The sequence below is a fragment of the Rhea pennata genome, chromosome 2, assembly GCF_028389875.1.
Source record: "Rhea pennata isolate bPtePen1 chromosome 2, bPtePen1.pri, whole genome shotgun sequence".
Lineage (NCBI taxonomy): Eukaryota > Metazoa > Chordata > Aves > Rheiformes > Rheidae > Rhea > Rhea pennata.
In genome coordinates this window covers 156,813,020-156,830,756 of record NC_084664.1, presented here as the reverse complement: position 1 = coordinate 156,830,756, position 17,737 = coordinate 156,813,020, and the positions used below count along the sequence as shown (strand labels likewise).

General features: G+C 36.9%; 1 protein-coding gene across 4 annotated transcripts in view; it reads left to right on the top strand.

The window, feature by feature from the left end:
* Window positions 1-17,737, top strand: part of ZFAT (zinc finger and AT-hook domain containing) — an 89,175-nt gene that overhangs the window by 45,151 nt on the left and 26,287 nt on the right. For 3 of the 4 annotated variants that reach the window (XM_062570659.1, XM_062570662.1, XM_062570663.1), the window contains 4 exons: window positions 100-332; window positions 10,061-10,148; window positions 14,022-14,171; window positions 16,087-16,260. In XM_062570659.1, coding sequence (XP_062426643.1) covers window positions 100-332; window positions 10,061-10,148; window positions 14,022-14,171; window positions 16,087-16,260 — 645 coding nt within the window. The remainder of the gene's footprint in view (window positions 1-99; window positions 333-10,060; window positions 10,149-14,021; window positions 14,172-16,086; window positions 16,261-17,737) is intronic. The other variant, XM_062570661.1, reaches the window with a different exon arrangement.

The following is a 17,737-nucleotide window of genomic DNA, read 5'->3' as shown; positions in this document are numbered from 1 at the left end:
TGCCCTAAAAGAAATCTAGATATGTATTGTATTTTCATTATGTAAGTTTTTAAACAGATCTTTAGAATTTACTTGTTTCATGTCTGATTTTATTTTTAGGCAAGTTGTTTTGGTACCAAGTGCATTACGACATGCATGTTCGTACGCACACTCGAGAACATTTGTATTACTGCTCCCAGTGCAATTATTCATCAATCACCAAAAACTGCCTTAAGCGTCACGTCATTCAGAAACACAGTAATATTTTGCTGAAATGTCCCACAGAACATTGTGATTACTCTACTCCAGATAAATACAAGCTCCAGGCGCATCTTAAAGTTCACACTGAGCTGGTAAGTAATCAAATGGTGTATTTATCTAAATTTAGTGTCATCATCCTAATGTTTGGAGTCGTATGGTAATATTTGGAGGCATAGATTGTTTCTTTCAGATGTAGTTGGCTAGAATAATAATGCAGTTCACGCATATGGTCTCGGTTTTCTGTGATACTGTTGTGATTTGTGACAATGTCACTGAATGAATCGCATTACCATAGCCGCAATCGAGGATGTGGTGCATCAAAATTGTGCGTCTTTCAGTCAGCATTACGAGGCTTCTGTTTGAATTTTTTGTAATTGATAAAAACACAGTGAGTCTTTTTTGTGAGTGCTCTCTACATGCTTCTGTGCAGGAAAACTCATAGGAGTTTCTTTCAGGATACATCTGTGTTCATTTTTTTTTTCCTTCAGTTTTCCCAATGTTTTCAAACTCTTTGAGTCTTGAGAGAGTAAAATGGGGCCTGGTACTATTGTTACTTTATTTCCTTGGAGCTGAATTCCCTTCCTTCATAAAGACATGATTGTGGTGAGATGAAAATTTGCTTGTCTCTTAATTAATTGAATAACTGAATACCTGTCTCAATTGCTTCTCATGTCAAAACCAGATCTGGCCTATTTCTTCAAAGGGCTCTGACGTGTTTTCCTTGTCACTATGTAAGGGGCTATGTCCTTGACTGGAAGCCCTCTTTATGCAAGATACTGCTCTGTGCTACTGCTGGACAATCTAAAGAGAAAATTGTTTCCTGTGTAAACCTGGCTTGCATTTATTCCAAAAATATATTTTTAAAATATATTTTTGGTGTCTGGAATGAGAAATATTTCATAAGTGACTAAGGAGTTCTTTATTGTTGATGTGCTTAGGAGAGAAGCAGTCTGATGTGTGTTTTTAGAATTACAATTCCTTATATGCTTCTCTTTCATGATTATGAAAAAGATGTATTTTCTTTACGTCGATATTGCCTAGCTTTTTGTTGTTTTTGTTATTGTTTATTATTTTGCATGGCTAGGCCAGGTAGGTTCAGCTTTCGTCAGAAAATATCTGTGTACCATGGACTTTTTTCCTACCATTTAACAGCATCATTTCTGCTTGCGTGGCATAATTGATCTGGGTCATGCTAGGCTTGTTGCATATACCCAGGAAGTCTTTAATGGACGTACACCTAAGAAATGCATGAACATATTTAAGCACCTTCCAGTTCCAAAGTGACCTATAGAAACAAAAATGATTGGCAGTAGCATGCTACCTGGGAATAGTGGTTTCAGTCTACTTCTGACTGTCCTCTTTCCAGAAGGCCCCCTGGAGTGCATTGATAGAGCTGAATGGCAGAGCTCAGATGGCTGTGATCAGTGGCACAAAGTCTAGTTGGAGGCCAGTAATTAGCAGTGTACCCTAGAGGTCAATACTGGGTTGAGTCCTGTTCAATTTATTCATCAGTGAGGTGGAAGAAGGGACAGAGTGCCTCCTCAGCAAGTTTGTTGATGATACAAAACTGAGAGGAGTGGCTGATACACCAGTGGGCTGAGCTGCCATTCAGAGAGACCTGGACAGGCTGGAGAGTTGGGCGGAGAGGAACCTTAAGAGGTTCAGCAAAGGCGAGTGCAGAGTCCTGCACCTGGGGAGAAATAAACCTATGCACGACTAGAGGCTTCAGAGGGCTGACCTGCTAGAAAGCAACTCTGTGGAGAAGGACCTGGGAGTGCTGGAGGATGACAAGTTGACCATGAGCCAGCAATGTGCCCTTGTGGCCAAGGTGGCTGATGGTATCCCGGGGGGCATTAGGAAGAATGTTGCCAGGAGGTCAAGGGAGGTTGTCTTACCCCTCCCCTCAGCCCTGATGAGGCCACATCTGCAGTACTGTGTCTAGTGCTGAGCTCCCCTGTTTACGAAAGATACAGAGCTACTGGAGTGAGTCCAACGAAGGGCTACAAAGATGATCAGAGGGCTGGAGCACCTGCCCTCTGAGGAAAGGCTGAAAGAGCTGGGACTATTCAGCCAAGACTGAGAGGGGATCTTATCAATGTGTTTAAATAGCTGAGGGGAACAGGTTGAGAGGATGGGGCTGGACTTTTTTCAGTGGTGCCCAGCAGTAGGATGAGAGGCAATGGGCACAACGTAAGACATGGGAAGTTTCATCTGAACATAAGGAAAAAGTATACTGTAAAAGTAGCTGAGCCCTGGAACAGGTTGCCCAGAGAGGTTGTTTGGTCTCCATCCTTGGAGATATTCAAAAGCCATTTGGACACAGTCCTGGGCAATGTGCTCTAGGTGACCCTGCTTGAGCAAGAGGGTTGAAGCAGATATCCAGAGGTCCCTTCAACCTCAACCATTCTGTGATTCTGCATTACTTCACATGATTTTGTCTGGGATACAGGTATTGAATAAAGCACTGTTTAGGATTTCATGAAATTCTTGGTAAGCATTTGTATTTGTAATTAAACTTTCTTGACTGGCTTGAATGATGGCATGAATGATGTCCTTGCAATTTGTATTTTTATTAAGTTGCACAATAGCTATATCATTAAACTACTTCCAAAGATATTTATCCTTCTTTTGAATCTATTTTTTACTTTTGTTCAAGCAAAAGAAAAAAGAATACTGGTTGTTTAATAGCAATGGTCACTCTTCTATCCATGCAGCCTGTTTTTTTTTTTTTTTTTTTTTTTTTTCATTCTTTATGCAGCATTATAGTTTCATTGGCATTGTCTTGTAAATAAATCCTCTGCACCCTTGACATGCAGAACATACAACACACACCGCCCAATCACATGAGAAGGCAACATCTGAACTCACCTAAAGTACTGTGATAAATATTGATGTTATAATCCCTTTTACTAGTGAAATGTGTTGTTTGAATTAAGGATCTGTATTAATTTTTTCCCCAGATGTGGACAATTTCAGCATTGCTACTTTAAAGAGCCGTTAAACATACGGTGCCTAATGTTTTCAGGTCTTTTTTTGGCCTCTGGGGGTGGGCTCTTGGCCAATATTTCCAACAGTTAAAGTTACTTAAAAGGATTTGGAACAGAACAGAACGTTTCCCCTCCTACCCTTTTTAAGTACTAGCTTTCTTTAACTGCAGGACAGCTTTTAATGAAACAGCAGGTGACACAAAAGGGAAGTGTTTGACTCCCCAACCAATATTATGGACATTTTAAACAAAATCTGAATTTATTATGAAATATACAGAAGGCTCACTTAACAGACATGTCTTTAGCTTGCTTTTGAATTTATTAAGTTTATGATATACATTTGATCGCAAAAATCTGTTTAAATGATATCTGAGACAACTTTAAAACAAAGCCTACAATTAGGCATCCTACATACATACATAAATACCTCTTTTTCAAATGTAGTGAATGTCCAGTAGCTTCCACTAGGAGGCCCATTTTTTTGATACAAATTAGAACTGAGAAAATGCATTTTGTATTTAGAAACAACGTGACAGCAAAATCTTTCAGAATTATGCTTACTGATGCTTACTCAAAAATATTTTGAGCTTTTAAAAGAATTGAAAATTAATGTATTAGAATTTACTTAGTTACTAAATTTTGCAGTTTTCATCTTGGCCTTTGTGTCAAATGCTTGCTACATTTACTTGATGTAACCTTTAGTAAATAGGACACTCCTTCCAAACTACAGTATTTAACAAACTATGTACATTTAAATATGGAAAGCTATTTTAATGTTGATTTTAGTTTGCAAAATTAATACTTAGCAGAATTAAAGCTCTCCCAGAGGAGCTACATGTTGTAGTCTTTGATTATGGTGTTGTTTTCTGCTTTTCAACTGGATCCCTGCCTTATTTGGTGTATAGGATGAATGCTGGCCATTGAAAAGCAGCTTTCCATTTTTACTATTAATACCCATTCCTCAGTGTATAGCCTCCCATCTTATTCTCTACACACAATTCACGTTGTGCACTGAATTTGGGATTGCATTTCCTAGGGGATGGCTGGGAGGAGTGTGTATGTGCTGCCTATGGCCACTGTGTTTGCTACACATCTTCATAATAGAGGATTTTTATTTTCAAACTTTGGGAACCGAGGTTCAGTTTGATTTCAGACCAAATTTTGTGTGTCTTCCCTAATTCTCTGTGACAGACTTTTACTTCCAAGGGTTGTGTAGTGGCTTCTTTCAGGATTTTTGGCATTTTTGGAGCTCTGTAGAAGTTCAAACCATGAAACATATGTGAACTCCTTCAGTGTCATAGTACCTAAGGGAGGGAGTGGACAGTTTACAGCAACTTCAGAAAAGTGACCAAAGAGGATGAATTACGATGCAGATCTGCAGCTATTTTTACAGGCCAGATTCAAAAAGAGAGTTAAGCACCATAATTTCTAGTGATGAATAAACTAGTGTTAGTAATTAGGGACCAGCAGTGAAACTAAACATTGCTGGCTTTAGTGCAATAGTCAGTGCGCTGAGCAGACAAATGTCAGAGAGGTTTGTGTCTGAAATTCTTTTAAATCTATATGTATGATTTATATTCCAAGACCAGCATCTCTCTAAAATGAGGTTCAGAGACAGCAAAAAAATAAAAAAATAAGAAAAATTAATAAATAAATAAGCCCCCATGCTCCAGTGATTAGGGCACTCAGCTGGAAAATGGCTTTTGTTCTTGGTTAATGCTCCCATAATAAATGTCAGCTAGTGGCTCGTTTTTACCGAGTAGCTATCTCGAGAAAAGTGCTTAAACAGTACTGTGTGCAGGTGCTTATCATTCTGTACGCTCTGATTTCTGCCACTTGACAGGCTTAATAGAAGTCTCTCTTGCCATTTATAACTTCGTTTTTCTGTAGCTTTCCTTCACAAGTGTGCCTATAACCTCTTCCTTAGTAAATCAGGTCAGTTTAACAAAATTGTGTATTAGTAGCACTGTGTGACCTCAGTTTAATTTAGGAACCTTTTGTGAAAATTGTGATTTGAGCATCATGACGGCTATGATGAACAGTTCCAGGCTTCCTCACACCTCAGAAATGTTTCTCAAGGGCCTAATTCTGTTCCCGTTAGCGTTAACATTAAAATTTCTGTTGTTTTTGTTAGGTAGAGTGGCAGGCTCTGAATCTGTATTTCTCTGCATAATTACTAATTGTCTTGTACACAGTCACATTATTATTAATTGAGTTGTGGGAACTTTCGCTAGAAATATTGAGACCAGGGCAGATGTGAGAGAGTTCAATTTAATTTAGTCCTTAATACAAGAGGGGCTCTAATTGTGCGTCTGACCAGAGCTTCCTTTTAGGGAAGACCTAGAGCTGTAATTGCAGGAAGTCTGTTCAGTATGTTGCGATACATTGGCAGATGCTTGAAAATTTTTGCTACTCACAGGCTGCTGGCAAGTTTTATCTATTGTTATTGGTTGTAATTATTCTTTGATAAAGAGGAAAGCACATTTTATCAGCTATGGAAATAGAAGAAGAATGGAAAATGTTACAATCTCAAACTGTCAAAATACAGAGACTGAAATACCAGAGAAAAAACAAGAGAAAACAGTGGGAAGAAAACTAAGAAAGAAGAAATTAGTTTTGCTGGAATTTTTCAAGTACTGCAATTTACCTCTTTCTTCGATCATTAATTTCTGTATGATGTCTTGTTTTTCCTTCCATTTTGCTTAGCTTCTTTATTCTTTGTTTTGGTGCTTTGACATATATGCCTGCTTTACTTGCATAAAAAGAGAGATGTGTTACCAGATTTCTTGTAAAAGCTTCTGTAAAATCTTTGTTTTATATGTTTGTGTAGAATGTGTGTGTGTGTGTAAGCGTATTGGAAGAGCTGTAACAGACAAACACTGAAATATGGGAAGGAAATGATGCCACATGTCTCCCTTCCTAGTTCGTTTCGTTTAACATTAGCTTCACTGGTGCAATGTGTCTGAGCATCAGGAAAATATTCTGTTGACCTTCATTTCACAAAGATTGTTTCCGTGTGGGGAAATATTAGTGGAACAAAGATAATTTGAAAAACTATTTTTCTATCTATTTAGCCTGACTGCTCCACTAGCAGTCCAGTTGGGAGACCTTGAGCAGGCAAGAAACATTCACATCTGGCAATGAGTGGCCATATTTACTGGAGCTCTGTTTTATTTTCTGCTGGTGAAATAGTATCGTTACTACTAAAAGGAACAGAATGTATCGTTTATGTGATATTTGTCTAATTTTGACCAAAATAATTTTTATTATGGCCAGGGATTTTTGCAAGTCTTGGTTTATACTATTAATGAAGTTGGTAACAAAGCAGTTCAGAAGTTCACACAGACCATTTTGAAATTAGTGGCAGAATTTCCATATAGATCATAAATTTATGGTGACATATATAGTGATCATGAATATATAATGATATAGTGGTGTGTGTGTGTGTGTGCACATCATATGTATTTCCCTGCATATATTTATAGGCTATCTGTATTGCCAGAGTGCCTCTATATTGATAAGTGCAGTATCTATATTGATAACCTTCTAACATTTTTGATGTTTTACAGGGTACGTCATGTTCAGTACTATTTGATTCATTAAATTAACTTCATAGTGAGCTGTTGTTTTAAGAACTGTGTATCCAGAAGTTTCTTATCTTTCATTCATAACTGTATACTGGTACTCCTACTTACTGAATTATCTTGAAACAGGTGCCTCAGAGAAACAAAATTTGCTACAATATAATGTTGGTATTGTAATATAGTTGATGCTTTCTTAGCACAATTTTAATTCATCTATATAAGGAGAAAGGCATTGTGATTCCTGTTTAAATGGCCTTACTTTGTAATGAAGCATAGCATAAGGAAACAAGGAAATTCTATGATAAATGGACTATGTACTGCAGAGGGTTTAAGAACATTTATGAACCTAATTCATTTCTCGCCAGTGGGATGTAAACCATTCTTTCAGTGTCAAAACTAACTTTATTTTAGAATTATTTTGTCTTGAAGCTTCTTTATTTTCCTAAGTTGGCTAATAGGGGGATTCTGCAATTCTGAGGAAGTGTGGATGTGACTTTGACATTGAAGTAGCTGGTTGGTTTATGCAGCTGCTGCCTTACAAACGTAGATCCATCTCATGGTACTTTGCTTCTGTTCGTGTCCTTCAAAAAAACATCCTCAAAGGCATTTAAAAGGCCTGCATTCAGGCACTCTGGTGAGGTGTGGGCTAAATTACTTTCACTGTTATCAGAGGAAAACTTGGATGCCGAGAGCATGACAGAGGTATTCTTAAAATGTCAGTTTAAGTCTTTCAAAGTGCCTTTGCCATTGTCTATGACAAGGGCACTCAGAAGAGCTAGAGATGTGGTGGTGGAGACCTTTCTGGGGACTCTGCGCTGTGACCTTGTAGTGCTCCGAAATACTTAGCTTGCAACAGAGGAATTCCTAAAGACTGGTTTTGAGAGCAATGGGGTTGCTCTGAAGGACTAGCATGTTGCAAGCTCTCAGGAATATTCTTAAGCATTCAGAACTAATAACGTAAGCTCCAAAAGTCCATGACACTGACCCGGACAAGCAGCTGCGAGAGGTTCAGCTTCAGCTGGATGCACTCGGTAGGAGAACGGAGGTTGACAGATAGACTTTGAAGGCGCTCTGTGCTCAGAAGTACAATCCGTTTGTTACTACAAAGAAACGTCCTTTTGAAGATCACGTATCATAGAGCTTCGCAGAGTTAACTTTCTAGCTGCTTGAAGAAAGCTCTTTGGATTATTTTATTTTTGAAAAAAATCTTAACTTGGTCATGTGGAGAAATGTGATTTTGTAGTTTGGTGACTGTATGGTCGTGTTAGTTCTATAGCTCTAAATGCATTTAGTGATAATGATTTTTTTTGTCAGGCATAGGTTTATGGCCTCACCTTCCCAAAAACTAATAACAAGAATTTAAAGTTGTCATGAATATCATTTTACTTAAAGTAGTGTTTCTGGAGTGGATTTTTTTCTCATATTTAACTTTATGAAATAGCAAGGTGTATTTGTCTTACGGTTCCAGACACTTTGAGAAATACTTTACAATGTATGAAGAGAAAAGACTAGCAGCAACCAGCAGAAAGTACATTAAAACTGTAACATATTTTTCATATAATCTAATTTTTCAAATGAGTTATATTGCCCTATTTGAGGAATAGTCTAAGATCTGCCAGTGGATTTCACAGGGCCTCTAAACAGCCCCTAAATGATAATGATATTTATACTGTTCTTATTCTTTTCAAACTACAAATGTGATACTTGAATCCAACATTTAAAAAGGTGCAAATACTGCTGTGCAATTTTATTAGACTTAATCTACTGATTATTATTCAGAAGTCCAAAATCATCTCTATCAGATTTAAAGATAATGGGTTATATCTTTTGAAAGGGACCTAAATTTCTGAGAGGCCCAAGGTTTAGCTTGTAGGTGCTTCAGTGTATGGATTTCTCTCTCAGGGCTACATGATGCTGAATGCAAATACCTTTATGGTATTCAAATACTTAATGTTACAAACCCTATTTCTCATGATAATTGTTCCATTTTCACTTTGCTGTTAAGACATGTGTCCATTTATAGTCATTTTCCTATTACATATAACCTCCTTGTCCCATTTTCCTTGCTACTCAGAGATGCTCTTTGGTCTCAGGTCAGAAACTGGTAAAGAATCCAGGATCCTTAATCCCAATTACTTACCTCCCAATTTCTCTTTCATAACTCAGGAATCAGTCTCTATTTGATACAATAATCTTCCTTTTGTGCTCTTGACAGTTTTCTCTTTTCCCAAAATAATTAGTGAAATATCTGTTTGGTAGCTGGCCTTTTACGGTGATCTCCTGCTGGTTTGGTTGATACATACCTACCTTCCACCAAGTAGTGTGTTACCTGGTTATCTATTTATTTCAAAACTAGCTTGGTTTTCTTTGCTATGTCCGTTATTTTGATGACCACTCACTTGTTATTCCAGTTAGTGCAGTGGTGATCAGTATTTGTTTGGACATCTAGTCTGTTGCATGTGCTTCTGGAAGGAGAAACCTCTTTATATTAAATAATAAGTAGCAAACAATATTTTAAATTGGATAATTTTCCAATTAATGGAAAGCTCTCCTACGATTTTTATGTGGAGTTAAATGCATGTGTAACAGTACTGAAATCACAATAGAAATTACAGTAGAATTGCATGTAGAAAGAAATTGCATCAAAGCTCTCTAGTTTAACTTGTATGATGATGTTAAATCTTGTAATATGGGTGACACTGGTATAAGCCAGAGAAATCTGAATGTTTTAAAATCAAAATAGTGGAACAATATTACTAATATATAAAATGCCGAATGTTTATCAAACATTTGAAAAATATAGACACTGATTATATAGACATTGTTAATTCTGCTTAATTTCAGACTATTAAGTTGTATTATAAATACACCTACTGGTAGATGAGATCTGACCTTATATTTTAGGAGGGTGGATTTATGAAATGAACTACTATCAGATAACTTCTGTTACATGACTTAGTCTTTCAACTCTTGGTTCTCTAAAGAGTCAGGTAGAAGATAATGCTTACATTTGTTGTGCATTTTCTTATGTGCTGTAATGTGGAGCTCTACATTAATCAAGATTAATGATGTGTTTAGATTACTTTCATATTGCTCTTTCATTATTTCATTATAAATGTCTTATTTTTTTTGCTTAGAAACCAAGTCTTCAATTACAACTTTGTTGAGAACAGTGTATTATTAAGTGCATAATGACTGTAGTGATTACACTGGTGAATTGATAACTTAATCTCTTTCTTTCTTTTTAAGGACAAAAAGAGTTATTCCTGTCCTGTGTGTGAGAAGTCATTTACTGAAGATCGACTTATAAAATCACACATCAAGACAAATCACCCTGGTAAGAAAAAAAAAAATCAAAGGAAAATTTCTCAGTCTGTTGCAATAGAGGAAGAAAGGTTTAGAGTGAACAATGTGATGTGATTATGTTCTGAAGAAAGGGATAAGTTGTAGGTCTAGTGTAACTGGTGTAAGTTAAGAATTTTATTAGGTTTGCAGATTGTTAGAATTTAAGAGTGAAAAAAGCTTTTGTTCCAATTTGTGTGCTCTGGAGTATATCTGGTAATTATGTGAAGCACTCTGTCGTCATCTGGCAAAGCTCTTCCTTTCCTTCCAAAAGGATGGAAAAGGACTTCAGTGAATTCAAATTAAGCATTGGGAAGTCTGGAGTTAGTCACATAGGTATCGTATAACAGCAAGTGAGACATCTCAAGGGAGTAATCAAAATTCCCATTGACCACATATAAACTAAGAAGAATGAGTTGATTGCATATTATTTTTTCTGAGAGTAGTTCAACACAACAGTAGATTAATTTACGTGAATCACAGAGGTCCCTGAGCTGGCTTGATGTGTGCCCGGTTAGAGTGTGGCTGGGCTTTAGGTCCAGAGCCAGCTGAAGTCTGGAGTCTGTTTAACCACTTGCACAGGTTGTGAAGTCAGCTAATAAACCTCTCCAGATCCAGGGCTCGTACTGGAACCAGCTGTGATCAAGTATGGCCGTGATTAAGCTGAAGCTGACAAACCTAGCTGGAGCCAAGCTAATCCCTGCAGGTCCATTCAGACTCTACTTATACCTTGCTTTCTAGTGCACTGATTTATCAGTTCAAGCACAGCATGACATGAGTGCCCTAAATCAGTGGGCTGTGCCAGAGTAAACACAACTTTCTCAAAATTTGGATGCTCATTGCCAGAGTAACCAGGTGACTAGGGCAGAGACCAGTTTAAATCTGGCAGATCAGAACTCTTTGCAGAGCCACAAAATTGATGTGTCCATACTTTCCTCCCAGTATCCATATCATGTTGATAGATATGCGCTCTGTTACTCTGCATAATGGAAAGCTGACTGCATTGAGTAACACACTTTAATTAGCTCTTTCTGCAGTGATACTTATCACCTGACATAATTTAATATTAAACAGGAAAATACTGGCCATGCTTGGTCTGCATTTGGGGAAGAAAAAATCCAATTAAAACGTCTCAGCTGCCATATATACTGCTGTATATACTCAACTGCCAAATACAGTAGGTAGAACAGTCCCTTATCCTGCTGCTAGATAGTGCTAGACCCGTGTTTTAAACCATTTTCTTCACCTTGAGTTTAGATCAGCTCACACTCTGTTTCTCATTCCTAAACCTCTTATTTGTGGACCACTCTACCACAGTGTGATTGGAGGAGGGCTTGTGATACATCAGGGGACCTGTCTCATGCAGCAACTTGTGATGTGGAAAGGCTACTGTGCTATATTGTAGTCAGGAGGTTTGTCAGCCAGCAAGCATAGAAATTCAAGCCCAAGAGCTGGGCCTGTGAAGTTTTTGTGCTGCATCAGCTAGGGAGGAATATGAGGCCTCTTTGACTAATGTGATCTATGAGCCATACTATACTCTTGCATGTTGCCGTTGGTCTGCACTGATCTATTGACTACTGAATTATTTGTGTCTGCTGTGCCTGAAGTCCAGAGATACCAGTCAGCTCTAGAGCCCTGCCATGCTAAATACGTCCATTTAAATGCTTTTGGACAACTGAGTGGCTATCTGAATCCTTCTAAAAGTAGTTTTTAGTCATCTTCCTTCTCTGAAGACATAACAATATGAAAAAGGTAAAATATGAATGAGAATAACGTGTATTGAAGTAGTTGTACAAATTATTTAAATATATTAGCTTAATCTGAAAAAAAAGGTGTGTCAGTATTGGATTTTCAACCAATCGCTTGTGTGAGCAGTTGTTTTTACATCTGGATAGCATAAATCTTTTGATCTAGGAAAATGATTTCTCTTAAATACTGGATTACAAAATAAGTAAGCTTAAAAAAAAACCTAAACAGCTGATTATTTTATGTCTTCATTCTTAATTCATGTATTGTAGGCAAATAGAATTTAACAACAAAATACCAGATTTATTGGTTATATTTTCACGATACTAAAGAAATATTACCTCCAAAATATGCCTATGCAGCAGTTATTCAAAAACACTTCCAATATATAGAGGAGGATTCATGCATAGCTCCTTTTCCTATGTGCCATCTCTTTGTAATCAGAAGGAAATCCGTTATTTTTACAACATATTTAATTACAAGCCAAATAAATGTAAGGAGTCTGGTGGTCTTGATGGTACAAACTATCAAGTACTTCAGTGGAATGAATGCAATTGTTTTTAAAATGGCAAATGGAAAGGAATAAAAATGAAAGGAAAAAATGTATAATGTTAAAAAGATTTGAATTTTAAAAGGACAAATCAAAAATTCATTTAAACTGAGACCATTTCATATTCATCATTAAAATGTGATTTCTGGAGCTCCCTTTGCCTTCCTTTTTTTAATGTCATTCTGCGTGCTCTCTCTCTCTCTCTTTTCTGTTCCATTTCTGTTCATCAAGTAGAAAATATGATATTAAAAAATACTCCTTTCTTTTCCAATTTTTCATAGAGTTAAATTCTGACCCCATAAAGTCAGTAGAACAAAAATAACCTATAGACTTTGGTAATGTAGTATTTCAAACTAAATCCAGCTTTGGATTCTGGTCCCGATTCCTGAATTTCTCTACATATTTGTCCACTGAAAACCATTTAGTGTGACACTTAGTCAGACTGATTTAGGCTGATTTGATATGGTATTTGTTAATAGCTCTGAGACATTAGAGGAATCAACTTTCAGAGATCCCTGTTAAGCAGATATACTAACCTGCAGTCATGAGCCAAGGATCTAAGCCATGGAAAGGAGGTGAAGTTTCAGACTTTTGTCTGTAATGTTTCTTGTTTTCACTCTGATATCTGAAATATTCAATCAACTGGAGGAGAAAATTAAAGATAAGTGTGTTTAGTTTTAAAAATAGAAGTCTGAGAGAGCAAGCTTAGTGCTATCTTCACCTAATGGGAGATTAGAGTCAGGCTCTTCTTGCAGCTTGGAGGGGACAAGAGCCCAGGGACTTGATGCAGCAAGGAGATTCTACTTTGATATTAAGAAAATAATTTTTGCAGTAAAGGTAGTCAAACACTGGAATGGGCCAAGGAGGACTGTGCAATTTCTACCCCAGGATGCACTCAAAACAGGCTTGGATATGACCCTGAACAACCTGATTTAATTGTTAGACCTCAGTTTAAAATTGCCCTACGTGGAGTGGGAGTTGAACAGATGACCTCTACAGGTCCATTCCAATCCAATTTATTCTGTGAGTATTCTGCTTGCTTTGGTTTGGTTTTCCTTCAAAGATCCTGATTATGAGGCATCCTGATGATCATAGCTGTGATGGAAAGGAGTAAGTCTTCAGATCTCTGGCAGCACTGAAAATCTCATGTGAAATCTTGAATAAAGTCTTACAAAAATATTGAAGAACATGAAAAGTCTTATAGAAATATTGAAGAAAATGATTGCTGTATTAGTTTATTGAGAAAGTTCGTAGTCAGAAAATGATTTCTAACCCAGTGGCACACCCAAGATTTGATTTCCACCCCCCTCCCCCCTTTCCTCTGACAGGCAGGGACATTTAGTACCCGGATGAGTAGGGAAAGGAAGGAACATCTGAAAAGCCCTAAAGCAAAAGATTCTAATTTAATAGTGCTGTGCTCTTTGCTCAGGTAATACTTGAGTACCAGAAGTAGAAGCAAAGCTTTTTAAAAAGTAGAAATGAATGAGAACCTAGCTCTTCCATATTAGACACAACCTAGAACACATTCCCTTATGTCTTTCTGTTTTTTATTACATTTTACTTTTCCCTCAGAAGTTTCAATGAGTACTATTTCTGAGATTCTTGGCAGAAGAGTTCAGCTGAAAGGACTTATTGGAAAACGAGCTGTGAAATGTCCGTATTGTGATTTTTATTTCATGAAGAATGGATCAGACCTTCAGCGTCACATTTGGGCTCATGAAGGTAAAGCTGTGGTTCTAACCTTTCATTCATATAATCAGTCTCATATTCCACGCAAGCTTCACTGGCATGAAAAGGAATTCCATTTTGTTGTTACACCTGAATCAAAAACTTAAAACTTAAGCTACAGTAGAGATTAATGAATTAGTTTAATGGATTCTACATCATGTATGGAACTACATGTTCACAGCATGAGTAAACAGTTTAAGGGTTAAGTAGAAATTAATTAGCTTCTGATTCCTTTTTCTTTCCCCAAAAAGCTGTTCATTAACATCCTGAAAGCACTATAAAATTAATGTGAGTAACAAATGAATTAAATTCATACTGAGTCACTTAATACCAGTAACTTGCTGTAACTCCTCATAAATAACTGCTCCTTCTTTCCTATTTCTCTGAAAATATTTGGTATGAAAATCTATCATTAAACAATTGAAATTCAGTTGTTTTGTTGTATATTAATAACTTACAAATGTGTTTTAATTAAATCACACTAAGCATAGTGAATAGCTGAAATGGGCTAAGCAGTTATGAACAACCCTGAAGACAATGTTGATCATGTATTTGACTTTCTAGAGATAAATTCCAGGAACGTAGGAACATACAGTTTAAAAATCTCTTGGACTGAAAATAATGCACAATAAAATTTTATATCTACCCAACTTGTCTATTTTTATAGCAGACAGAAGACAACTGTTATGGTCTTTAATCAGTTAGTAATCTATGGGTCAGATTGTCTCTGGCCTTTGAGCATGATTCTGGATCCTTTATCCATTCCTCTGCATAAAGGGGATAATGGGCTTTGGTACTCCCAAACTGATGGTTTGGTTCCAAAGGATGTGCACTCATTAAGATACTTCATACATTTATACTGCTACTGGAGAGTCCTTTCAGAACCTTAACTATGAGATTATTTGCCTTTATACTGTAATAATTGTCTTTGCCAGGAATCTTTAATCCATTAAGTAACTTTGGTAATGCTAGGTTGTAGCCTTAGAACAATTGCTTGTGTATTTTATAGACGTAATTTGTTTATGCTGCCAAAAAAGCTTGTTACCCACCTAATCTAACTGGCAGGAGAGAGTGAGGTGAATCGAATTTGATTTCAAAATAAAAGTTACAGTCTACTTAAAGGAGGCTATAATTCCTTCTGCTTGTAAATCTACTTTCAAGGCTGTGAATATCAACCTAAAATTATCAGTCCCGTGGCACAAAGTGTTGCAGTACTTTGTCACTTCAGATTTATTCCACTTTTCTTTGAAGGGTGTATTTTGTTCATGTAGACCTTCTGCCAGATTAGATAGTTTCCATCTTTCACTTTATTACATGCTTTGCCTGGTTTGAAAGAAAGGAAATCATAAGTGTTCCTGCTCTATCAAGAAAAAAATGTGTACTACTGAGTGATCCATCATCAAAATTGATGCTAATTAATATTAAACCACAGCTTTGCACATTTAACTTGTGCTTACATGTTAAATATCTCACAAACCAGTCCTCTGAAAATAGGTTTCCACATTCTTTATTGCAGTAGAGAGTGGTGGCTGGTTTGTATACCAGTTACACACTAATTTATGCAGACTAGATTCTATTTTTAAATGAATAAAGGACATATCAAGGCCAAAATATGAATATTTGCTTGGTTAAACTCAGTACTTGACTGGAGAAGTACTATAATTCCAAAAACAGGGCCACAATTCTCTTAGTAAGTTAAATGATGCTGTCAAGAGCTCAGTATCATTTACTTAGAAGGTACAGATTAAGTTTCTTAAATGTGAATGTCCAAATTGAAAATTTTGACCTTTTTGCTTGTGAGCAGTGTTAATGTCACATGTCACACAATGTTAAATTTCTTTCAAGTGGATATCCACCCCATTATCAAAATGTACAGTTTATTCATTTTATGTTTTTCTTTTCTTTTTAGGTGTCAAGCCCTTTAAATGTTCTCTTTGTGAGTATGCCACTCGCAGCAAGAGTAACTTGAAAGCCCATATGAATCGTCATAGCACTGAGAAAACGCACCTTTGTGATATGTGTGGGAAAAAGTTCAAATCAAAAGGCACTTTGAAGAGCCATAAACTCCTTCATACTGCTGATGGTAAAGGCATGTTTTTTGAATCCCAGTTTGTATTAGAGCAATAAATATTGTACATACAGTAGGATGTAATTAATGAGCAACTTTCCTTTGAACACTAACACTATTTATAAATTTTATTTATTCACAAATGTCACTTCTCTTTGTGTAATAACTGAAAACTGCATAATTAATTTCTGGGAAGAAAGACAGCTGTCTCTGGAATACTTGATTTTTCTAAAATTTTGGGTTGGCTTTATATCCCTGTATACTCTTTCAGGGAACAGCTGATCTCAGTGGGAATATGAAAATCAGAATGGTTCTTTGATCAGTCTCGTACTACGTTCTTCTGTGAGAATATTTTTGAAGCTGCCAAATCTGGTAACCCAACAGAGCCGAGGCTGCTGCAGCTCTTTCTCCCCACGTCCCGTCACTGGCAAAGCTGAGCGTGTATCCTTAGTGGATGCACCTGCACCATGCACACAAACACAGAGTGTACAAAAATATATGCACCTAGACAGCCATACACACACGGCCGACCACAAATACTAGCGCAAACAGAACATGCTACCCTTACAAACATAGATGGCCGGGTAAGCGCACTGACCAGCAGCCTGGTTGTATGCAGTCAGCCCCTTTTATGCCCTTTCCCCTCTACTTTCCCATGCTTATTCGTCTCCTAACCACCTTGATCCCTTCCCTTCACCTGCCTTTAGTCCCCTAAGCACCCCACGGCAATTTTTGTTCCAATATCGGCCCTGCAAGCTCAGTTTAACCAGTGGAATATAAAGCAGTTTTCTCTCTGCTTTATTCCTCTCAGCAGTGACATAACGGAAAACCAGTCAGTAGTCTAATCTTACTACTGTTTGTGATTAGAAATAAACTAGAGGAACTGGTTTTCGTTATTTTAATTAGAGGCCAAAAAAATTGTTGTGTTTCTTGGGAGCTTTCATGCTCAATATAAAATGCTTGCAATTTTTTTTGATCAGGATTCAGAATCTAAAAAAACTGGATTGGTTTCATGAAAATTTAGCATATTCTGTATGCTACCTCTTCTTCCTTCTTTTCAGTTCTTCTGACTGTTTTTTAAACACATACTTATTCCAGTTTGAACAAATACAATTTGCAAGGTATGAGCATTTGGTGCAGGGATGAATATTTCAGTATTTTATACACACCTTGTAATTTGGCAGGAGTTAGCAAGACTGATAGTGCTGTCAAAGAGGAAATACGGAGAAAGAGGTGTGAAAAACAGAATAAAAGGAAAAAAATGTGTTATTTAAAATCGTGAAGAAAAAAAATGGAAGAGAAAATATTTGGAGAGGCAAACCTACAGAGTAGGAATATATTCAGGAGTCTTACTCTTTACAAAGCTACAAACAGCAACAGAGGTACAGTCCACTGAATAATTTTTGCATTTCCTTATTCAGAGGAATAAAAGTCACACGGTTACTTTAACTCCATACATTTTCAGAAAAATTTGTGCCCACTTGAAATACAG